The following is a 25,660-nucleotide window of genomic DNA, read 5'->3' as shown; positions in this document are numbered from 1 at the left end:
TGTAGGAAGGGAAAGTTGGTTTTGCTCAAAATTCTGAGCATAAGAGTTCTCTAGACAAAAGAACCCTTGAAATGGCAATTGTATTTTTATTAATATGTTGCAGAACCAAGTCTACAACACCTAATTTTTATTCAGAAGACTTAGTTACCCTTGATTCAAATTTCATAAATTTAACAATTGATTTCAATGGCTATTTGTTGAGTTTGTATTATGGACACAGCACTACGTGAGACACTGTGTGTGCTGTCTGCCAGCATAACAAGGGTCTTTGGTCTGCAATGAATTTTTGACTTACAGATACTTTTGGGTAAAAGGTATATGAATATGTTCATTTAATAAATATTTGTGAGTGCAAACATAGAACTAGGGAATGTGCCAAATTTGGGAATTATTGATAAACAAGACAAAATCCCTGTCTTCAAGGAGCTTTCATTATGGTGGAGAACAAATAAAAACCAGTGCAGTTTGATAAGTTCTATGATTTTGGTTAATATGAGAAGTGGCACTTAATTGGTCTTAGAAGGTCAGGCAAGGTATTCCTGGAGGAAGTGACATCTAAGGGGAGAGATGATGGATAAGTAGGAGTCATGTGAGTGAAGACCAGGGAGAACATTCCAGAAAGAGAACTGAATGTACAAGGTCTGGAGCCAAGAAAGAACATTACATATTCAAGGAGCTACGTTCAGTTCCATGTGGCTAGGGTGGAGAATGAAATGGGCCTGGAGTCAAGAGAGAGCATTGTACTTTGGGGGGAGCTCGGAGGCAGTGCAGCAAGTCTGGGGTCTGAAGGAAGGGCATCTGGTGAGAGCTGAACTGGGAGAGGACAGTCAGATCATGGTTTCTGTCCAGCAGTTTTTACAAAAATGGCCAAAAGATGCAGCAAGGCGGAAGTGCTCCACTTCACTTTCATGTTTCATGTACCTGGTGAAATCCATTCTCATGCAGCACTTTAGCTGCAGAGGAGCAGGGGAAACATGAGCTAAGTGGGAACACAGGAAAGCACCTGGGAGGAGAGCAAATGGATACACAGTTGCTTCTCTTTATTGGGGAAGTGCCATAATCAAAACTATGTCTTAGGTGGGCTCATCTAGAGTAATATGCAAGCGGGAAGGGGGTAAGGGAGATGCTGTGGTTAGAATTTTATGAAATATTGTTATTCACATTTTAAACAGTAAGAGGTGAAAGTTTAAGAGACTTCTTTAAGATCACATGTCTCACAATTGATGGGACCAGCAATAGAATCCAAATCTTCTGACTCCATATATTTTTATGCTAAACACTATTAGAACTGTTGCCTATTAGAAAAGAAACTCTCTTACACTCTGATGACTTATCCATTAAACACTGCTGACTTTAAATTAGAAATTCAGGCTAGTTATTCTTTCTGTTATTGTAACAGTATTATTAAACCATCATATTATACATCTGCTATTCGTACAGGAGAAGATAATGATAACAAAGGCTTTTGAACTAATGGCATTGAGAAGTCCAGGACTTAGTTTTGAAAAATATTTGCAGGATGTTTATTTCCATGTAAATGATATATCAAGCTGCCACAATCCTAAATAAGTGTGTCTTAAGGAAGCCATCTATACTAACACACTTAACATTTAAATCAGTCAGGCAATTCCTTCCCAGATCTTGTCCCAAATTAGCTTTTCCTTTTTCTTTCCCCTCGGGGGGCGTGATCCCACCCTCCTCCTCCTTTTCTTCCTCCTCCTCCTGCTCCTCCTCTTCCTCCTTCTTTTTCTTTTTAATTATTAGTTTCAGGGGTACAAAACAATGTAATAGTTAGACATTTGTACCCCTCACAAAGTGATAGCCCCCCTCCCCCAATCGACTACCCCTCTGACGTGGTATGCAGCAGTTACCATTCCACCGACTCTATTCCTTATGCTGTACTCCACACCCTGTGATTATATCTATATTAAATCATAGTTGACATCCATTATTATTCAGCTTTAGCTTCATAAAGTGCAGTGGTCAGGCCCCCACAAGATGGCCCCGGGGATACGAAAGACAGTTTGGGGAATATAATCAACAATGTTGTAAAGGTGTTATAGGGTATCCAATGGGCACTTGTCTTATTAGGGAGACCACTTCATGGACAGTGTAGATACCTGACCACTGCAATCTCTTCTTCTTGCTTCATAACTTCAAATTTAAAATACGGAAGCCCAAGGCGGTGGGCAGTCAGTACAGGGGAGGAAGCCTGCTCAGGGCAAGTTGAACAGCAGGTGTTCCAAAGTCAGCTCTTGAGAGAATAAGGATCGTGGTAGGATTACTGAGAGGTAATAGGAGAGTGAGCACAGAAGCCCCTGGCAGGAGATGGAGTTCCTAAGGCCCTGGAAGATAAGTGAGAAACTCCAGAGTAGAATCAACTGCAAGATAACAGTGTGTGCCAGTAAGTACTGAGAATGCAGTGCCTTTCCACGGACTGGATTTCTCCCAGCATCTTGGGTGGGTAGACCTAGAAGAGATAGTTAAAGAATTAGCAGCTTCCCAAATGCCAATTCCTAGACCAACGGAGTTAAAATCATCTAGTGAGCTTTTAAGGGCCGTTTCAGAGAATCTGAAATCTGGAGTCCAGAAATCTATAGTTGAATGAGACTCATGTAGAGCCAGAACAAGATAAATAGGAGTCTTTGTTTGTTTCAAGTTTCTTTTTTGACATCCTTGGGAACATTTACCCAAAGATGCCTTAAATTACTGTATTTTGCAGCACTTCCTTTAAAAATGGTATTTTCAAATTCAAATATAGACCTACAACATACAGAAATAAACACTAAAGAGGAATAGGGATATTAACAGAATTACATACATATGCACAAATTTATACATAAAACTTCGTGTGTGTACATATATATATAAATATTAAACAATAGTTTAACATTGGTGTCAAAAAAGATTGTAACATTCATTATGACAGTGCTTTTTGTACTTTTGTTGGGTCTAATAAAATAATATGGGAATTTAAGTTTTCTGCTATAAATTTGATCAGTACCAAAGGTCAGTGAAGGAAGAGCTTTTCCTTTTCAAGTTGACAATACGTTCTCACTTCTTATACTTTCTAGCAAGGAATAATCTTTAACTAATATTTCTATGTGTAGCTGTTTGTAATCAAGTTTGACTTAGGTTAACAAATTATCTAATAAGTCCCTAATAAACAGAACTCCAATTTTTAATTTATGAATTCCTTCACGTATCTTTCCTGCTGTAGCAATTCACCTCTTGATATGTATAGCACAGAGGTAGGTACACAGCACTTTCAAGATAACATATCCACATTTACAATCGCTATGTGCAAAAATGGTTCATTCTTTCTCTCTTTCCACTACCCTCTTGATCTTCTCATATTTTCTCTTTCCTTTCCTCTCGTCTCCCTACCCTTTCCCTCTGTTCCCCTAACACTTCTTTTCTCCGCCCTCCTTCTTGCCCATTTTCCTTGTGTGTAAAGCATGGTACTGTTTAGTAATTATTAAACATTAACAAGAACGTCACTAATTGTCCAATGATCTACTGTTAAGACAGGCTTTATTGAACAGCATGAGCTCTGAAGTTCACGTTGCCTCAGCCCATGCTTCTCACCCTCCTTCTTACCACAAGCGGCTACATTGTCAAGGTTGTCCTAAGGAGTGGTAAGGCAGCCATAAAACAAGGCTGACGCTATGTTGCTATCTACAGAGTCACAGGAAGCACAAATGTGCTCAGCAAATATTGCACAATCACACAGGACCATTAAATGTAATACTCCACCCTTTCTTTAAAGTTCTCTCTCTCTGTCTCTCTCTCTGTCTCAATATAATAACACCCTGTATCATTCCTTTGTTGTATGTTCAGGTCTGACTTACTGAGCTTATATTCGCAATTCCTCTTTAATGTTCCCTGATTTGTCCAGCTCAGTTGAATAACATTAGAGTGATAAAGTTAGAAGCCTTTTAAAAAATAAAATGGTAAACATTTGTTTGAAAAGTACAGACATCACATGGGTGTATTATATACTTCTTAATAATAAAGTTAATCTTTATTGTACACTTATTATACCATTACTTTGACCTTCTCTAGTACTCCTTATCTAAGTATTTTCAAGTGCTTTACAATCTCAAATAGACCTAATGTATTATATGCACAGAATCCTTTGAAGCTAACGTTTGCGTTTCTGACAGCATGGTGTAAAGGAAGTTAGCCAAAGAACAAGGCTCTATTTGAGTAGGTGGAATAGTCACTGGTTAAAAGGCAGATTCCTGAGCTCTGCCCAAATTCTTCTGAATAAGAATCGTACAGCATTTTTTAACACCCCCCTCCCCATGTGATTCTGAAATAATTGGTTTAGGGACTACACTTTGAGAACCAATGATCCAGATACTTGATTTTATCTGTAGATCAACTATGCTGAGAAAAATTATTAAAAATTGAAATGATATTGTAGGATGGTTTCAAAGAAAGGTATTTTAGGGTCTCCTTCAACAAGAAAATTAATTGATCACAATTTTTATAAGATTATGTTTGATTTATTTTAAGACAGGTTTTTTTATTGAGGTATAGTTGACATGTAACATCATTTCAGGTGCACAATTGAGTAATTTGTATTCATATACACTGCAAATGATCACCATAATAAAACTTCGGTTTTTTTAAAAAAACAATCTCAGTAATTAATTTTTATATAAGAAATAAATTCATGCCTAGCATCTTAATTCCACTGAATGATTTCCTGTAACAATTTTTATGGATAACTCCAAGGGAACTCCAGAGAAGCTGTGAGGGAAGAAAAATAGTTTGTCTCTGTGTGCAAAGCTTCTTTAATCAGCTCCTGGTCTTTGGCTGTTTTTTAAACTCCTAAGTGGTATAATTTTGTTTTCGGTTATAATTTTCACAGAAGGGAAAATTTGCTGTGAAGGCTGAAAACCAACACCCTTAAGATAAATATATTACCAGGTTTGAGTGCCCTTAGTAATCAGCAAAGATAAATGTTTAACAGTGTATACAAAACAAAGTGTTTTATGTTTAATCAAATAGAAAAAGCCAAACACTAATAAAGAAATTACAAATGTACAATAAACTAGGTAATCAGAACAACTGCTCACCTTAGCAGCAGGATTGTTCTTATGCATACACTTGATCTTCAAATATTCACAGCTCTCTTCAATCGACCGCCGCTGTTTTGTTTCATTTCAATCTCAGCAGCTTTCTATTAATTACAATCTCTTAGATACTTGTTAAATTATCCAAATTTACACGTCTTTTCATAAATGGCTTCAATCCAGAAAGGGAGGCCAAATACATTGGCTCAGAATATCAAATCCTTTCAGATGCAGGAATCTTTTATTTTCATGCTTTTTTTTAAAAATTTATTTATTGGGGTGACAATTGTTAGTAAAATTACATAGATTTCAGGTGTACAATTCTGTATTACATCATCTATAAATCCCATTGTGTGTTCACCACCCAGAGTCAGTTCTCCTTCCATCACCATATATTTGTATTTTCATGCTTTTTAAAGGTAATCTGTGTCACCAGCGTTTGTTCTGTTAGAAAACATTCATATGACCACATCCCTGTTTTCCAAACTGCATTGTTAGGGACGTAGGCAAATTTCACCAAATCCTTCTCACAATCCTTCTTCCACAAAAAGCCAAGCTTTAGGCAGTCGCTATTGTGAATGGGATATGTACTTTTCCAATCCATTTAAATCAATTTACACCTATGATTATATATACATATACCTATCTATAAACAATATTTCATAGTTTCGTTTGCATGGCTTTAAAATTTACATACATGGTATACTTTGTATACATCATTCTTCAACTTGCTTTCTTTGCTCCTGTTACCTTTTTGAGGTCTAGCTATGCTAGTTACAGAAATTTCGTATTTTTTTAACTGAGGCATTGTACTCAGATGTCACATTTTATTTACTCATTCTGCTACTGATGACCATTTAGATTGTTCCAAGATTTCACTCAGTACTGCAGTAAAAATCTTTGACTATTTCTCCTTGCACATATGCAAGAGTTTCTCTGGTGTAGCTGTCTAGCAGTTACATTGTAGTGTCTTCAGACTTACATGCACATTTCCAATTTGACTACATAGTGCCAAGCTGCATTTAAAGAAGTTATACCAGTTTACACTCCCACGAGCCATTTATGGCAGTTCCCATTGACTCACCTTTTTAAAGCTCCTTCTATTGGCAGACTTTAATTTTTGCCGTTCTAATTTGTAAAAAGCCATATCTCTCTATTTTTCTAATTTACAGTTCCTGTCGCTGGTGAGATTATACATATTAGCCATTCTGACTTCATATCCTTTGTCATTTTGGGGGGTACATTATTGTGGTGGCTGTGAGATGTACCTTACAGATCACCGTTGTAGGGAGCACAGCTGAACACGGGCCAGTTATTATGTGTTGGAATCCTTCACTCACTGAGACTGTCTTGAGATAGCTCCTTCCATGGCTGCTTCCCATATTCATGTGAGTGTGGCCGGGATGCAGATTTGTACTTGCAAGACATGGGACTTACTTATTAATTAATTTTGGTTACGAGACTCTCAGTCAGTTTTCCAAAACTTGTTAGACTTAGACTGCCCAGTGGTGTGGTGTCCTCCTATCCGTCTTTCTGTCCTGCTGTCCATCACTCAGGCTTGGTCTTGCACTGAGGCCTGCCCACCTCCTTCCTTATTTTCTTTTACACAAATATTTCCCCTAATAAAATCATTTCATGTTTTATACTGTCTTAGCTTAAGAGGAGAGATCTTCCAAATTACTTGAAAAAGATCTAAACTGATAGGCAATTGAAGATGTTTTAAGCATTAGGCAAGACTTTATCCTTTAGCAATGTTTTCCTCAATAATATTTTAAATGGTGTGTAAAATACCATTTTCTTCTATAAATGTAGTACGTCTAACCAGACATTATCACAACTGCTAACCAAAATGAAAAACCTAAAGGAACTGGATAATTTACAAAATATAAATGATCCAAGTTGAAAAAAGTGAGTAGACACATTACCATTGTGAGGCGATTTGATGTCTACTACTTAAAAAAGCACTATCTCTAGATTATTTTGTAGCTGAATTGTATCTCGCATTTAAATAACATGCATTTCCTGTTATTTAAATCATACAAAGCCATAGAAAGGGATGGAAATCTCTTCAGTTTATTTTCTAAAGTCAGAGGAGTATTAGTATCAAAATGTGAAAAATAATATTAAAACTCTAGTTAATCATACTTATGATATAGATATTAAAACAAAATGTTACAAATAAAATATTAAAAAATAGAATCCAGCATGACATCAAAAATAACAAAATATGACCAAGTAAGGTTTATGGGAGGAATGTTTCAATATAAAGAAACCTATAAATAAAATATAATTTGTTATTTAAACAAGGAAGAAAATCAAATATAGGGTCAGTTGATGCTAAAAGGGGCTTCTGTAAAATGCTGCAGTCATTTCAAACAAAAATTCAAGTAAAAATAGAAGGAAACTTCATAAGTACAGTAATTTTTTTAAGCAAACATCCCAAAGTAACATTATTTTAAATGGTGAAAAGTTAATGCCGCTTGTCTTAGAACAGGAATAATATTAAATGTTTCTGAAAAGATCGTTCACCTAAAACCCCTGAGATTCTAGCAAAAAGCAAACGAACAGAAAATAAAAGTCTGCTAGAATTAATAAGGAAATATGATCAGATGGCTGTATAGTAGATATGCATACAAAAATAATTAGCTTTTCTCTATACTATCAGCAATCATCTAGAAATGGAAATAGAAAGCTATTTAATTTTCAATAGTAGAAAATTGTAAAATGCTTAGGGATATTGGTGGGAATGTAAATTGATGCAACCACTGTGGAAAACAGTATGGAGGTTCCTCAAAAATTAAAAATCAAACTTCTGGATCCAGCAGTTCCACTTCTGGGCATTAATCTGAAGGAAATGAAATCACTATCTCAAAAAGATATCTGCACCCCTGTGTTAATTGCAGCATTATTTACAATGGCCAAGGCATGGAAACAAACTAAGTGTCCATCAACAGATGAATGGATAAAGAAAATGTAATATATATACCTTTCAAATTCAGATCCAACATACTAACAATTCCTATCTTTATAATATATATACTTGAATATTATTCAGCCACAAAAAGAGAAGGAAATTCTGATATTTGCAACAACATAGATGAACCTGGAGAGCATTATGATAAATGAGATAAGTCAGACAGAGACACATTTTATATGATCTCACTGAACCCATAGAGGACAGGTTGATGGTTGTTAGAGGCAGGAGTAGGGGGGGTCCTACTGCATCTCCAACATGTCAGCATTTATTTCCTCCGGGCCGCGGTCATCCTAGGTCAGGAATATTGACACTAGTAGTTTCTTGGGGACAGTAACATGGTTCCAGCCTACAGGAGCTGCCGAATAGTTTTTAATGTAAATGATCACTTGGTAATTTACCTCCTTCGTTGAGTTTACAGTTTTGTATATGAAGTTCTATTTAACTTTCATAGAGTAGATAACAGAAACAAATGAATTAAGAGAAGTAGCCATTTGACAATTTACATGTAGAGAATGTTGGTGGCAGCTCAAGGATTGATGGTAGATTGCTTCTGGATTGTGAAAGAAAAAGGAGGAAGTGTATTTTTAGTGGAGGGAGAGAGAGGAAGGTGGTGACAAAAGAGAAGAGCTGATGTTTGGGGATGGAAAGAGAAAAGGGAGAGAACTTTTTTTGAATTAAAGGGAGAGTGTTACCTATCTAACTCTTCTTTTTCTTCAAATCTCAGGTCAAACCCCATCTCTTCCAGAAAGCCTTCTAGCATTTTCTATCTGTACAATGAATTTGCCAGTTAATTGTGTACCCTTATGACCTATTTTAAAATGGTTAAGGAAATGTTTGGGATGTTATTTAGCATTCTCCAGGATCATGGCTTCTCTTTCATATTAGATTTAGAATGACTAGGAGTCACGGGCTATTGCTAATCAATTCTAACCTTCTTTCACCATGCTTAGCATGGTTATTGTCACAAAACGTTCATTAACTGGGAGAAAGAATGACGTAACTTGTGTGGAAGGGAGGTGACAGGATGCAGAGTGGATGGGGAGAGGATGTAGGGTGTAAGGAGAGATGAGGACAAAGGCTGTGTTGGGTGGGGGTGGGTGAGAGAAGTATGGAAAGGAGTTGCCTTCTGCCCATGGCTACCCACTAACTATGCTTAGATACTGCGGGGGGATGTAAGTAGCGTTCTTTCAGTTTCTCTTTTTGAGAGGTTTGTTCAATTTTGGCAATTTCCTCTTAAAAGTGAATTTAAATTGGAAGGACATGCACTTGAGCACATTCATAGCACTTGGGTTTTGTAATGGCCTGTGGATGACATACACACACGTTTACATAACCATAAATATATATAGGCTTTACTTTTTGATATGTTCCAATTTTTATTTAATGATTATTAATGGCATTTAAACACAATAGAAAAAATATTTTAAATTTCAGCAGTGTTTTGACCAATTGAAGTGGATTTGAAATAAACAAGATACAGCGTTCACAGTTCACCTGTGGTTAAAGCAATAATCTAGTGTATGAATGCATTTGAAGGGAAATGTACCTTTCAAAGTCAGAGCCAACGTACTAACAATTCCTCTCTAACTTTCTGTTTTTGCTAATAGGACATCTCCAAGTTTGCAGAGAAAGACAATATAGTTCTTGGAGAAGGTGGGATCACACTGAGTGGAGGGCAGCGAGCAAGAATTTCTTTAGCAAGGTGAGCATCTGATTATTGGTCCAGTGAACATTTGCTCTAAATCGCATGCATGTAAAAAAATCATAGACTTTTCTTTATTTCTTTAAATTCTGTGTGGGGATTGAAAAGTGCCTGGGGTCTTTTGACTAGCTGGTTAAGAATCACCTGTAAGAACTATAGGTCACAATCTAATATTCATATCCGATAAAGATGGTAACTTTTTCAAAATGTGTGCCCTTATTTTGGTGAGTGTATATTTGTTTGCCTTATGGTATGTTTTACTACAAAGGAAAACTCTGGGATTCTGCATAGCACAAGGAGGGATAAGATGTACATTTTGTTAAGTCCACCACACTCACCCCACTCCACAAGGAATACACGTGCTCTAGGCTTCTGTTGATGCTTCTTCGTTTAGATAAACATACATATTCAAAATTTTCAACATAATAATTCTCATAAGAATAGCAAGGCAAATGATGTCACTTGACTTAAGGTCTGTAATCTTGAAAGACGAATAAGACAAACACATCTAACATTGTGGTGGGCAGTTCCACTGGTAGAGACATTCGTGGTCTAAGCATTTTGAACTGACAGAGAGAGAAGCACATCCAGCTAATTTCTATCAAGAAGAAAACTTTGTCGTTAAACTGGAACTGTTCATTTAAAAAAATATTGGTGATATGGGATGTCAAATGTTCCTCTAGTTTTATTTGAAGAAAATTCTTCTTACTGTGTTGCCAAAGTTGTTAACTAGAATTCATATTGACGTACTGATATTCTGATTTCTTTCCCTTAATTTTCCCTGCTTTTAAAAGCTGGGACAGAAAACTAACTCACTGAACACCTGCACTTGCCTAGTGATATTTTAGGTGGTGTGTGTGTGTGTGTGTGTGTGTGTGTGTGTGTGTGTGTGTGTGTGAGAGAGAGAGAGAGAGAGAGATTTTATTTAATCTCCGTATCACCCTGCGAAGAAAAGATTGTTCTACTTTATGGAAGAAATCATGAGATAATTGAAGCTGTTAGATCTTTCTAGCACGTAGCATGGTGCTTGGCCCTAAATACTATTGTTAAGAGGTTTTCTTTTTTCTTTTGTCTACTTAAGATAATGTTTTAAATTGTATGGTATGGTGTGATTCATTTTATAACTTTTGCTAGTTTATGTCACTTACGTTTAGCAAAACCACCTCAGCAGTTCTTGGAGAGTTATAAAAAGACATAAAAATCACGTGTGACTTGTCCTATAATTCTTCACTTAAAATCATCTATACTAAATGACATGGGAAATACTGGGGAAATCTCATTTCATTTTCATTTTCATTTTCTTTTTAGAGCAGTATATAAAGATGCTGATTTGTACCTATTAGACTCTCCTTTTGGATACCTAGATGTTTTAACAGAAAAAGAAATATTTGAAAGGTATGTTCTTTGACTAACTTATGCTCATTTTAAAAGACAAAGAAAGAAGGACTAAACCACCATAGATTGCATATTACCCCTTTAGAAATACGCCCAACATCGTGACAGTATGAAACTTGGTGACATGGTTTTACTCAAACCTGACTTTCCCTTCACAGTCAAGATTCAAGATCACTTCCATGAAAACTGACCACCTCAGGCTAAACTAATGTCTTCCATTAGTATTGCTTTTACAATCACTACCTATGCAGTTTTTGCAGTATTTTTGCCTTGTGACATATTCTTTTAATTGGTTACTATACTTAAAATTTTTATTTGCATTTTTATGTTAGTGTTTTATTCTATCTCCTCCTTAGATGGTAAACTTCTTAAAGAATTAATTAAATAAGCTGAATGTTTTAATGTTTAATGTAAGTGAAGGCTCAAACTATTCGTCTGCCTCCGTAACCCCTTTCAGAACGTCTTTCTCAGTCACACAGATCTAGGGATTTTCGTTCCGTTGGAGCTCCTGATAGGCTCAAACTACGGGAAGTTCCCAAGGGGAACCGTTAGTTATATGACTTGATGTCACAGTGTCAAAATGATTTCAGAGACTATAAAGTAGTTTATTAGGAGAATTATCATGATAGTCTTCTAGAAACAAATATTTTAAGCAATAAGAATGTAATGTATGTTTGTATAAAATGTCGGCATTATTCCTGGAAGCACCTTTCCTAGAATTTAGTTAAATTTAATACCTAAGGCACTATTTTTATGATACTGTGACTGTGATCACTTCTTACCAATATAAACTTTGCTAGCTATGTAAGTATATTAGCATACAATCTAGAATGATGCCTCTTTCTATGCAACATGTAATGTTTTAATGCCTAAAAGAAATTGGTCTCCCTGAGATGATTCTAGTCAGGATTTAGTTCTAGACTAGAAGGAAATTTTATTAGAGGAGGGTCAATTTATTATCCAATTCTCAAGTTTGTTGTTGCTGTTTTAACAAATCAGATTAGTCTTAGTATAAGCTCTTAAGAACTAAATTGGTAGTGAACTTAAAATGTAAAGAAATTAATAGAAAATTTAAAGAATAAGAAAGATCTTACATTTTAGAAGATACATAGAAATATAGGGCCCCTCCCCTCCAGGAATCTGAAAGGTTATCTAACAGGTCTCTCATTTTCTAGGTGAGTAAACCAAGATGCAGAGGGTAACAAATTTGCCCAAAGTCAAACATTTATTTAATATAGATATTTAATTTCATTCTAGGTCTGTTAACATTCAACTTTACAATATAGCATACTATTACAATTCAATCACATAGTATTTCATGCTATAATAACTCAAGTGGCACCAAATTAATTACTATTGGGTATTCTAGAATTATTTTAAGTATAATACATCGTATCATAGAGGTTTTCTATAAGAATAGATTTATAAAATGTTAAAATGCAATACATATAGTATTATAATAATGTGTTCTTAAAATTGATATCTTATTTATATCTTTTTATTTTCTTAAAGGTGTGTCTGTAAACTGATGGCTAACAAAACTAGGATTTTAGTCACTTCTAAAATGGAACATTTAAAGAAAGCTGACAAAATATTAATTTTACATGAAGGTAGCAGCTATTTTTATGGGACGTTTTCTGAATTACTAAATCTACGGCCTGACTTCAGCTCAAAGCTCATGGGATATGATTCTTTCGACCAGTTTAGTGCAGAAAGAAGAAATTCAATCTTAACTGAGACTTTACGGCGTTTCTCATTTGAAGGAGATGCTGCTGGCCCCTGGAATGAACCGAAAAAACAGTCTTTTAAACAGACTGGAGAGTTCGGTGAAAAAAGGAAGAGCTCTGTTCTCAATCCAATCAATGCTATAAAAAGATTTTCAATTGTACAAAAGACTCCATTACAAATGAATGGAATTGAAGAAGACTCTGAAGAGTCTTCAGAGAGAAGGCTGTCCTTAGTTCCGGATTCTGAGCAGGGAGAGACCATCCTGCCTCGAAGTAACCTAATAAACACTGGTCCCACCTTTCAGGGACGAAGGAGGCAGTCTGTTCTGAACCTGATGACACACTCCTCAGTGAACCAAGGTCAAATCATTCACAGAAGCACAGCAGCATCCACAAGAAAAATGTCACTGGCCCCTCAGGCGAACTTCACTGAAATGGATATATATTCAAGACGGTTATCTCAAGACAATGGCTTGGAAATAAGTGAAGAAATAAATGAAGAAGATTTAAAGGTGTGTATAAATTACTAGTGTTTTTTTTTTTTTTGCTACAGAGTGCAACTGAGAGGAACGCAATATATAGTTTATAGCAAAACTTATTCAAATTATGGGTTTAGCATGAGGTTTACCTTAAGATTCCCAAAGTGAAAAGTCCATAATTATGTAAGGAACTTAAAAATGTAAAATAACCAACTATTTCTTTTTGCAATGGATGTATCTCTTCCCATAAAATGTAAGTCAAAGCAAAGGCTAGTGTTGAGTTTACTAGACCAGTGAAAATCATTATCATAAATTAGAAAAATTGCAAATCATTAAAAATTATTATAAATCTGATTTATTACCGTCTTAAAACCTCTGTGGGAAGAGGTGGATTATAAAGAAATATATGAACAAATAATAGCTTCAGTGATTTAGAGACCAAGAAATTATGTGGAGGCAGCCTATATAAGGTATATAAGTATCTAGTCTCTCAACAGGACCCAATTATACATTCTGGTTTATATATCAGTCTTGCCTGAATTTAATGAGTGTGAGCTTTTTTTATCTTTTAAATTTGCTTTATATGTGGGATTTCTAGACAGGTTTCTTTTAAAGAAGGTGTATGAAACTCAATATATACTAATGCCAACCTTCAGGTAGAAAGTTTTTTATATTAAGTTTTAAAGAATAAAATACTTTTATTCTTAAAATAGGAAGCAATATAAGAGGACGAGTTTCTTTTGTTTGTTTTTTACTAGAAAACTTCTGTAAGTGTCTTGGATGAAACAGGCAGTGTTTTAATGACTTGATATGTTTAATCGCATAGGTCAATTAAGAGTAGTGTGACCTTTGGCAATCATAAGTCATTTAACATCTTTGAACCAAAGTTTCCTTTTTTGCAAAATGAAGAAACAGGTGTGTAGGTTATCTCTAAAATATGTACTTTCAGTGTTTCTATAATTTTAAAAAGGTTTCCTAAAGGGTAATTTATCTACGAGGTGTGATCAACAAATATGGTGAATGTTTAAATAAGAAAAAAATTGATTACAGTAAAAGATAGACTGCTATTTATCCCCCTCAAAATACTCCCCCGTGCTTTGAACACATTTATCCCATCGTTCTTGCCACTTTCTGAAGCAGTTCTGGAAGTCCTCTTTCGTCAGTGTCTTTACTTCATCCTCCATCATGACAATGCTCCATGTCACACATCGCTTCTGGTACGGCAATTTCTCTCAAATAAAAACATTATGGTGTGTCCTCATCCACCTTATTCACTGGATCTGGCACTGTGTGACTTCTGGCTCTTCTCCAAAGTCAAAATGATTCAGGACATTGAGGCAGCCACGGCAGTGCAACTAAAAACACTCACAAAAGAGGACTTCCAGAACTGCTTCAGAAAGTGGCAAGAATGATGGCTTAAGTGTGTTTGAAGTGAGGGGGAGTATTTTGAGGAGGATTAAAGGCAATGTGCCTTTTACTGTAATAATTTTTTTTTATTATTTAAACATTCACCATATTTTTGACCACACCTCATACGTGGTTTTAATACCAATATGAATGAATTTCTCAAACCTGAGCCTATGAATTTAGTTGTCAAGAATGATTTCTTTGACTAATAATAGTTACTACTTATTGATTGCTTGTGGTGCCAGGCAGCATATATTTAGTCCCCATTGGTACGCTAGAACATTCCTATCATTATTCCCGTTTAAAGACAAGGAAACTACAGTTTAGAGAAGTTCAGCTGCTCGATTTCAAGCAGCCTCTAGGAAGTCAGTGGTGGAGTCCACATTCAAAGCTAGGTTTATTTGACTCCCAAAATCTTTATATCTAACCAATTTCATAGGACCCCTTCTTTCATGTTCTAGTGCTTCTTCTATGAATTTTGTTGACTTTATGAGAAGCAACAGTATCCTTTCCCTTTGGACTATCTAGACTTAACTCTTTTTCAAATATTTAAAATGCATCTGCTATAGGACAATAAAAACTTGTAGGGGAATATACTGATTAGAATTATGTAACTTAAATCATAGCTGGAAAGAGAGATAATCTTAGTTTACTAAGGAATGTACAAGCATCACTTGGCCTTCAGGTCTATTGGGACGTCTCTGCAGCTAGCAAAATTCCAAAATTTGTCCATGGGCCCCTGAAGAAAGAAGTTAAAACAAAGAGAGTTCTGGGAAGCTTCAGTTTGATGGAGCTGTTCATTTGATAAAAGATGTGACACTGGTAAGCATTAAAATGATAACATTGTCCAAAAATAATAGTTATATAATCAGTAATATACTTTCAGAATTTTGAAGAATTACAGTGTTTCTTATTTTTCAAAAAGCTATGTTGCTCCAGTAAACATTGTACTGGCTGTAGAGTGGCACCACACTGTCATTCAGAATGGTTTATACTTGTTGAAATGCACTTAACTTCAAATCGTAATATTCCCTTATTTCCACACATTGAAAGTAAAACCACAGTGGTAGCGTGAATCTGTATAGTCTCATTGTAATAACCATGATTCATTTTTTTCAGGAGTGCCTTTTTGATGATTTGGAGAGCATACCAGCAGTGACTACGTGGAACACATACCTTAGATATATTACTGTCCACAAGAACTTAATTTTTGTGCTCATTTGGTGCTTAGTTATTTTTCTGGCTGAGGTAAGAATTTTCTGTTATAAAATATTACTGTGATTCAAAGTTAAGAATAGTTTAGAAGAATATATGCATATATATGTACACATGTATAAATGTATATACGTAAACATAAGTATACATGCATATATGTAACTTTATATTGTATAATGGTATGTATAGTTTCATATAGTTCTTCTATTGATATTTTATTTTCATTCATGGCATATAAAATAGACTTAAATACCTATTTTCTATATGAAAAGTTTTTAATAGAGAGATTTGAAACCTGCAGGTAGATTGCCTTTATATGGATTGAAATTAAACACCGAAAATCATTCTGTACTAAATTTTAAATTCATTTGACTCTATATGTTACATTATTAAATATTTACATGACGAATCACCACCTTTAAATGACTATTTCTTCACAAAATTAAATGAACACATGTTAGTGGCTTAATAATCATTGTACACAATGCTTTCAGTGATGTGAATCACCTGCTTACTTACAGAATTTTTTTGTATTCAGTGCCACCACTGTGGTCTCTTTCCCATGCCCCTGCTGTCCTTACATCACCAGGTTAAAAAGAATAGGGAGCGGGGAGGTGCAGACCACACAGTGGGCCTCCGGGTCAGATCACATCAACATCAGAGGCTCCTCAAGCTGACTGATGGATGAGCCTGTTCTCAGATTGGGGGCAGCCACCTGAATGCCAAGAGTGTCTGCGAGTGAAGTGGCCTTGAGGCTCAAGGACCGCGGTTGACCTCCAGTTGTCTAAAGGGGCAACTGTAACTTGGCACCAGCCTGGGACTTGTCATGAGGGAATCTGGGATCAGTTTTGCTAAATCTTCTTATTTATCAAGAGAAGATGGAAATCTAGATTTTTCCTGTAAAATTTTCCTTTTTTTTGTTTTTGGACTCAGATGCCTGACTTAATTTTTTTAAGCATTTTTATTAAAATATAGCTAACATACAATATTATATTAGTTTCAGGGGCACACCATTGTTATTCAACACTTATATACCTAACAAAGTGATCACCATGATAAGTCCAGCAACCACCTGACACTGTACCACGCTCTCACAATGTTGTTGACTATATTCCCCGTGCTGTACGTTACATCCCCATGACGTAGTTGTTTTATACCTATAAATTTGGACCACTTATTCCCCATCACCTCCCCCGATTTTTAAATTTTTCAATTACCATTGACAATATTATTTTATATTAATTTCAGGTGTATAGCATAGTGGTTAGACATTTATGTAAATTATGAAATGATTTCCCTGACTAGTCTACTACTCGCCTGGTACTATACATAATTATTACCATATCACCGACTATATTCCTATGCTTTACTTTATGTCCCCATGACTATTTTGTGACTACCAATTTGTGCTTCTTAATCCCCTCACCTGTCTCACCCAATCCCCCAACCCTCCTCCCATCTGGCAACCATCAGCTTGTTCTCTGTATCTATGAGTCTGTTTCTGTTTTGTTTATTCATTTATTTTGTTCTTTAGATTCCACATATAAGTGAAATCAAATGGTATTTGTCTTTCTCTGTCTGATTTGTTTCACTAAGCATAATACCCTTTAGGTCCATTCATGTTGTCACAAGTGATCAGATTTCATTCTTTTTTCCAGCTAAGTAATATTCCATTGTATATATGTAACACTTCTAAGTCCAGTTGTATTTTGATGGGCACTTGGTTTGCTTCCATATCTTGGCTGTTGTAAGTAATGCTGCAGTGAACATAGGGATGCATATAGCTTTTCGAATTAGTGTTTTGGATTTCTTCGGATAAATACCCAGAAGTGAATGAATTGCTGGTTTCATGTCATATTTTAAGTCTTTAATCCTTTTTGAATTTATTCTTGTATATGGTTTAATAAAGTGACCTAGCTATATTTTTTTTGCATGTATCTGTCCAGTTTTCCCTACATCATTTATTGAATAGACTGTCTTTACTCCATTGTATATTCTTACTTCCTTTGTCATAGATTAATTGACTATGTAAGTGTGGGTTTATTTCTGAGCTCTCTATTCTGTTCCGTTGATCTATGTGTCTGTTTTTATGGCAGTACCATGCTGTTATAGTTACTGTAGTATACTGTAGTTATAGCCTTGTAGTATAGTTGAATATCAGGTTCCCTACTACTATTTTAAATAAATAATCCAAATGGAGGCTTGATGCAAGATACAGTATGGCATAATGCCAACTCTGGAATCAGACTGACCTGGCTGTGAATTCTGTCTTATTAACACTAGGAAACTGAACAGGTTAGTTAACCTCCCTGATCCTCAGTTTCCTCACCTATAAAATAGAGATTGTAATAGTACCAGCTTCACCAACTTCACTTTTTGTGGGTTAGAGACATCAAGATTAGAAAGCACTTCATGTGTGGCGTGGTACCCACGGAGGCACGATAGCTGCTGTTCATGTCATTTATGTCCTTAAGTCATATCATCATTGTAAAACCTCAAGATAGTTTACGGTGGAAAGTCCATAACACAGATATAATGAAAGTTTCAATAATTCTTTTTACACTTTAATAAAAAAAATACGGGGTTGGGAAATTTGACACTCTCACATGAGTAATAAAAACTGCATTGAAATGTATTTTGATAAATTTCCTCATTCATCTCTGCCAGTCATGCCCAATGAACAACACTAACGTGAGCACATCTCAGTCTTGTGCCACATTTAATCTCAAACCAGCCTTTTAGAATTCTGAATGTTTTGAACCTTTGCATTGAAAGATCACATTTCTTGATTGCCTTCAATTTTATAGTGCTAGGTAAGAAAAACTGGTCCTATCTGAATGTGATGGTGATTTATGTTAATTTACAGGACCTTTGTCCTGTGCAACTCCATAGAGTTGAACTTAAGCATCTTTCAAAATGTTGTATAATTAATTAATTAGTGGTTGAACATTGAGCTACACGTGTGTACATTAGCTCACTTAAATTATTAGCTCACTTAATCAAGAAGACAGTGATTCTTTGCCTTCAGGGTAGAAATTAAATTACAACAGAGGCTATAAATGCTGTATAACTATCCATTATTAGTTGAGCTCTCACATATTGCAAAAAAGTCTTTTTTAATAGACAAAACAATTGATAATGTCATTGTCTAGGCAAAAAATAATATTGTAAATGATGAGTTTTTTTGGCCAATATGCTGGAGGTATTGCCAATTAACTGGCTCTCAAATTTTTGAATAACAAATACTTGGTGGTAGTAGACAAATAGTAATTGTTTTAGTTATGTGCACAGCTATACAGCTAAACAAATCACTGATGTTTATGTAGTTTTTATTTTTGGTTATGCTCCTTTCTTAATACCAGTGTGGTCACTTCTCACCCTCATTTAAATATCTCATCATTGTGCTCGCTTCGGCAGCACATAATGCTAAATATCTCATCATCGCTTTGCATCATGGTACAGGTGCTAACCAGGGAGATCATTTAGTTCTTCTAACCCTTGTTTAGAGCCTCACACTCATCATGATCAGAGAACCTAAAGAAAGGTTATGATACGTTTCTTCCTTGCTGAAATTGGTTTATCCAATTTTAGTTTTCATAGAGGCTGTAATTCAATTTAGATTTTAGGATTTTATAGAGTAGGTTCAATATGCTTCCGTTTTACAGTATAAAATATAGTCTTCTTATTTTTTTCAAAATGCTAACCTGAAAAAAATCAGTTTGGTTCATTCAGTTGGTTACCATTATCATTATTGTGCATTTTGATAAAGGAATCAGTCTACCCTTGTATTTTTGTACCATTTTCTATATTACAGGGCAATATCTTCTATAAGTTCTTAGATATCAGCACCAAGGATATAGGCTATAAATTTTCTATTATGTTGGCCTTTCTGGTGCTCCTGCTTGGCAGCGCATTATTGACTAGATCAAAAAAAAATGCAAATAATAGATTAGTAGGCAGTTTTCTGGTTCCTTTTACAACAACCAGAGGATATTGTTGTTGACTGGGGTATCAAAAAAATCCTGTTTAGTGCTTTCATTCTATGATTTTTAAGAAATGTGTCGGAGAACTGTATCCTATTCTTTGATGATTTCCCTCCTGTTTGTTATGAGGAATCTCCAGGTGGCTTTACATTATTAGTAAAATGGACATTTAATAAACTCCCGTAATACCACTGCTGCTTTTGGTTGACAGTAATACTTTTATGGCAGCTTGGGTCTAAGTTTTAGGGCATGATTTGACCTGTGAAGTATTGAAATTGTGTACTGTCATGACAAGGTGTCACTTTACTATTATTGCCTGTCATTCATTCGGCAGTTTAATCATTCAGCACCTATTTTTTGAGTTCCTTCAATATGCCAGGCACAATTCTGTGTACTATGTGTACAATGAAGAACAAAATAGAGTATGGAGATGGAATACACTAATGTGCTTATGTTTCTAATATTAACAGGACATTTATAATGCTGTGCTCTTTTGGTAAAACTCAAAATATCAACAGTGTTTTAATAGGTAGTCATTTAACACAGATCTCATTTTGAGACTTGGGAGGTAGTTCTGAATTCAGTAAATGTACAAAGCTTGTAGAATAAATGGGTCTTGGTTCTTTATCTTTACACTGCGTAACATGCTACCTGCTTTTTCAAATGTGTTTTCTATATGATCATTGTATACTTGTCTCTCTGTTGACATTTGTAAGTGTATTTTTGTTTAAATATTCCTTATCTGTCCATTCCTTTATTTATGAAACACATATTTAGCAAGTATTGAGCTAGACACTCAGGTTCCAATGGGAAAGGGGACAAACGGCTCCTCTCTGCTCTTATAAAGCACATTCTGAGAGAAGAGCTAGATGATAAATACTGTTTCATGGGAGTAATTACAGAACATGATAAGCACCAGAAGGAAATAAACCAATGTTTATTTGAATTAAAATAAACATTGAGATAAGGTGGGAAAGGAGGGCAAACAAGAGGACTTTCTAAGGGAAAGGTCTTTACTGACACCCAAAAGATAAGAAGAGTCAGACACGCACATCATGAGGCAAATGCGAAGGTCTTGGAACAGTTTGGTGAATTATGGAAACTGAGAAGAGGCCAGCATAATTGGGGGGTGGGAGAGAGAAGTGTAGTGATGTCAGAAAAGTCGTCAAGAACCAGAATCCCAGGACCGTTGGCTATTTTAATGAGCTTGGATTCTATTTTAAATGCAATAGGGAGCCTTCGAAGGTCTTCAGGCAGGATATGATGTGATCTTTTTTATGTTTTAAAAAGATCGCTCTGTCGGCTATATGGAAAATAGATTGGATGTGGATATGAGAAGAAGCAGGGACATGTGTTATGACTGGAAGGGATTGCTTTTATTACCCTCTGGTAACCACTAAACTATTGTCTGTGTCTATGACTTTTTGTTTCTTCAGTTGTTTGTCTTGTTCTTTTGTTGCTTTCAGTTTTATATACCACATATCAGTGAAATCATATAATTCTCTACTTTTTCTGTCTGACTTATTTCACTTAGCATTATAATCTCAAGATCCATCCATGTTGTCACAAATGGTACTATTTCATCTTTTCTTATGGCAGAATAGTGTTCCATTGTGTATATATACCACAGCTTCTTTATCCATTCGTCTATCGAAGGACACTTTGGTTGTTTCTATGTCTTGGCCTCTGTTAGGCTGCAATGAACATCGGAGCACATTTGTCTTTATGGATAAATGTTTTCAGATTTTTGGGGTAGATACCCAAGAAAGGGTTTGCTGGGTCACATGGTAATTCTATTCTTAATTTTTTGAGGAACCTCCACACTGCCTTCCATGGCGGCTGCACCAATCTGCATTCCCACCAACAGTGTATGAGGGTTCATTTTTCTCCACAGCCTCTCCCACACTTGTTATTATTTGTCTTGTTGATGATAGCCATTCTAACTGGGGTGAGGTTATATCTCATTGTGATTTTTATTTGCATTTCTCTGATAATTAGTGATGTTGAGCATTTTTTCGTATGTCTATTGGCCATTTGTATATCCTCTGGAGAAATGTCTCTTCAGGTCCTCTGTCTGTTTTTTAATTGGGTTGTTTGTTTTTTTGTTGTTGAGTTGTATGAATTCCTTATATATTTTAGATATTAGCCCCTTATCAGAGGGGTTGTTTGCAAAAATCTTCTCCCATTCAGTTGGTTGCCTCTTTATTTTGTCGATGGTTTCTTTTGCTGTGCAGAAGCTCTTTAGTTTGATATAGTCCCATTCATTTATTTTAGCTTTTACTTCCCTTGCCTTTGGAATCAAATTCATAAAATGTTCTTTGAACCCAAGGTCAATAAGTTTAGTATCTATGTTTTCTTCTATGCGGTTTATTATATCAGGTCTTATGTTTAGGTCTTTGATCCATTTTGAATTAATTTTGGTACACGGTGACAGATAGCAGTCTAGTTTCATTCTTTTGCATATGGCTTTCCAATTCTCCCAGCACATTTATTGAAGAGGCTGTCTTTTCTCCATTGTATGTTTTTGGCTTTGTTAAAAATTATCTGTCCATATTTTATGTGGGTTTATTTCTGGGTTCTCAATTCTATTCCATTGGTCTGTGTGTCTGTTTTTCTGCCAATACCATACTGTTTTAATTATTGTTGCTCTGTAGTACAAGCTGAAATCAAGGAGTGTGATACCTCCAGCATTGTTCTTTTTTCTTAGGATTGCTTTGGCTATTCGGGGTCTTTTGTGGTTCCATACAAATCTGATGATTTTTTTGTTCTATTTCTTTAAAAAATGCTATTGGGATTTTGACAGGGACTGCATTAAATCTTTATATTGCTTTGGGTAATATGGTCATTTTAACTATATTGATTCTTCCAATCCATGAACATGGAACATCTTTCCATTTCTTTGCGTCTTCTTCAATTTCTTTTAAAAATATCTGAATAGTTTTCAGTATATAGGTCTTTCACATCCTTGGTTAAGTTTATTCCTAAGTATTTTATTCTTTTTGTTGCAATTGCAAGAGGAATTTTTTTTTTTATTTCTTTCTCTGAGATTTTATTGTTAGTATATAGGAATGCAATGGACTTTCGTGTGTTTTTGTAACAGGCAACTTTATTGTATTAGTTTATTGTTTCTAATAGTTTTTTTGTGGAGTTCCATATATATATATATATAGATAGATAGATAGATAGATAGATATATAGATAGATAGATATAGATATAGATATTTATATCCATATTAATTAAACAAAAAGAATATATATATATATATTCTTTTTGTTTAATTAAAGTTTATTGGGGTGACAATGGTTAGTAAAATTACATAGGTTTCAGGTGTACAATTTTGCAATACATCATCTATATATCACATTATGTTCACCACCCAGAGTCAGTTCTCTTTCCATCACCATATATTTGATCCCGTTTACCCTCATCTACCACCCCTTCTCCCAGAATACCGGAATATATTTTTATATAGTGCTATTAAATACTTAAGATAATTTCCAGTGTGAAATAATACACAGATTTCTTACACCAAGCATGTTTGTTTCTCCCCTATTTATTTTAATGCTGTGTTCATTTTCAAATTATTTTACTCACAATTTATTGTTTTTTTCTATTTGCATTTTTAGTACAGTTATTATTGGGCAAATTGTATAATTTCAGTCATTTCTAGTATTATAATTGTGATGGCATCAATAGAAGACTGTTTCTCCACAGGGTATAGGAGATTAAAAAGCCAAATTGAAATAGAATAGTGTATAGACCATTTAAGTATCAAAGGAATTAAAAATATTACAATTGTTAAAAAATAGTTTTGTTTAGTTGTGGCATAAAACATTTGTTCCTCAGCCAAAAGTTTCCACTTGAGAAAGCCCAAATAGTACCCATAATGCATGTTTTAACCTGAGAACAACTTATCTGTATTCAGAAACTATGAAGTTTTGTACCATGGAGACTTTTAACTGATTTTCATAAATATTAATCTCATCTCTTCCAAAAATTAATTGATCTTATAGATATTAGTCCCTCATAATCATTGTATGATAAGTGGAATTATTTATCTGGTTATAGGTAACCAGATTAATTATCTGCCAGCAGGCTGAGATTAGTCTGTTTATAAGAAACAACGTTTATTTAAAGCATTTAAGTATAATCTCCCTCTTCTCTGGGGTTTAATGAATAATTGGTGTAGAATAAAGAGAAGAAATGACAAAGTATTTAATTCAGTGAAATTTGAATTCCATTAAGTTAACATGTTCTCACCACAAATAATGGTTCTTAGAACAATTATTACAGCTGCTGCCCCCAGGAAAGCAAAGAAAAAGAAAATGAAATTGTGTGCATTTTGATACTAGTCATGGTGGAGTGAGAGATGGGTGTGGGCAGAATAGGTTGGGAAAAAAATCAAGTGTGTGTTGTTCCATTCCAGGTGGCTGCTTCGCTGGTTGCGTTTTGGCTACTTGAAAAGTGAGTATTCCATGTCCTATTGTGGGTTCTATTTTGTTTCCATTGATTGTTTTGAGTCTTATTAAATATTGTAACATCCACTGTGCTTCACTTTCCCACACTGTTATAGTAGGGGAAAATCGAATTCTTTTCTTTAAAATTGTGAGCATGGCAGTTCCTACAGCTCTTTGCCAATATCAGAAGGATTTAGTGGTGTTTAGCTCCCATAAAAGGGAATGAAAATATTTGAAATAACATTATGCCTTAGTATTTTCTCTGAGTACTTAATAAAGATCACTGTTATCTGCTTCAGTGGTGAAAAACTTATCTGCTTTCTTGCAATAGTAAATCCTTAAGATTAAAGGCATAAACTCTGGTAATGAAATGCATAACGTTTCTTTAGACTCAAGCTCAGTTTCATTTACATATATTGTAAATTCATTGGAGAGCTTTGGTTGCTGAATAACAGTTTCCCTTTGCTTTACAGAACACGTCCTCAAGACAAAGGGAATAGTACCAGGAGCACAAATAACACCTCCCCTGTCATCGTCACCAGCACCAGCGCCTTCTATATGTTTTACATTTACGTGGGAGTAGCTGACAGTTTGCTCGCTCTGGGATTCCTCCGAGGCTTACCACTGGTGCATACGCTAATCACAGTATCGAAAATCTTACACCAGAAAATGTTACATTCTGTTCTGCATGCACCTATGTCGACCCTGAACACATTGAAAGCAGGTACTTGGCTGGGTGTATAACAATAAACTGCTGATCCACCCTCCAAAGGGCCTGTGATCTAGCTGGTTTTCGAGTGGTACTGTTGGCTTCGCGTGGAGGCATCTGCCCCTTTGTCGAGCTTTCTTATGACTGGCGCGCACATTTCTCAGATACTGTACTCTGTCAGATATTGCTGCTCCTCGTGTTTGTGTATCAGCTAATTCGAGTAGCTCAGTTTGTTAGAAAGTGATGCTGATGGCTGCAGTCGGAGTGCCAGGCTCTTCTGGTCATTGCTCTCTACTGAAATGTTTGGTCTAACCCCTTAAGGGCGTCTTTCTTTTTTATTAAATTCATTGGGGTGACAATGGTTAGTAAAATTTCACAGGTTTCAAGTGCACAATTCCAATCATTTATGTATTGCTTTGTGTCTTCACCACCCAGAGGCAGTTCTTCTTCTTTCACCATATTTTTTATTCCGTTTATCCTCTTCCACCCCCCTTACCCTTTGGTAACCACTAAACTGTTGTCTG

General features: G+C 35.3%; 1 protein-coding gene across 1 annotated transcript in view; it reads left to right on the top strand.

Annotated features, from left to right (window-relative positions):
* CFTR (CF transmembrane conductance regulator) overlaps nt 1-25,660 on the top strand; it is a 157,618-nt gene that overhangs the window by 68,143 nt on the left and 63,815 nt on the right. Inside the window, exons 12-17 of the mRNA XM_033099296.1 lie at nt 9,669-9,763; nt 11,072-11,158; nt 12,671-13,397; nt 15,891-16,019; nt 24,397-24,434; nt 24,901-25,151. Coding sequence (XP_032955187.1) covers nt 9,669-9,763; nt 11,072-11,158; nt 12,671-13,397; nt 15,891-16,019; nt 24,397-24,434; nt 24,901-25,151 — 1,327 coding nt within the window. The remainder of the gene's footprint in view (nt 1-9,668; nt 9,764-11,071; nt 11,159-12,670; nt 13,398-15,890; nt 16,020-24,396; nt 24,435-24,900; nt 25,152-25,660) is intronic.

The sequence above is a fragment of the Rhinolophus ferrumequinum genome, chromosome 26 (assembly GCF_004115265.2).
Source record: "Rhinolophus ferrumequinum isolate MPI-CBG mRhiFer1 chromosome 26, mRhiFer1_v1.p, whole genome shotgun sequence".
Taxonomy (NCBI): domain Eukaryota; kingdom Metazoa; phylum Chordata; class Mammalia; order Chiroptera; family Rhinolophidae; genus Rhinolophus; species Rhinolophus ferrumequinum.
This window is presented reverse-complemented; position numbering and strand designations above follow the sequence as displayed.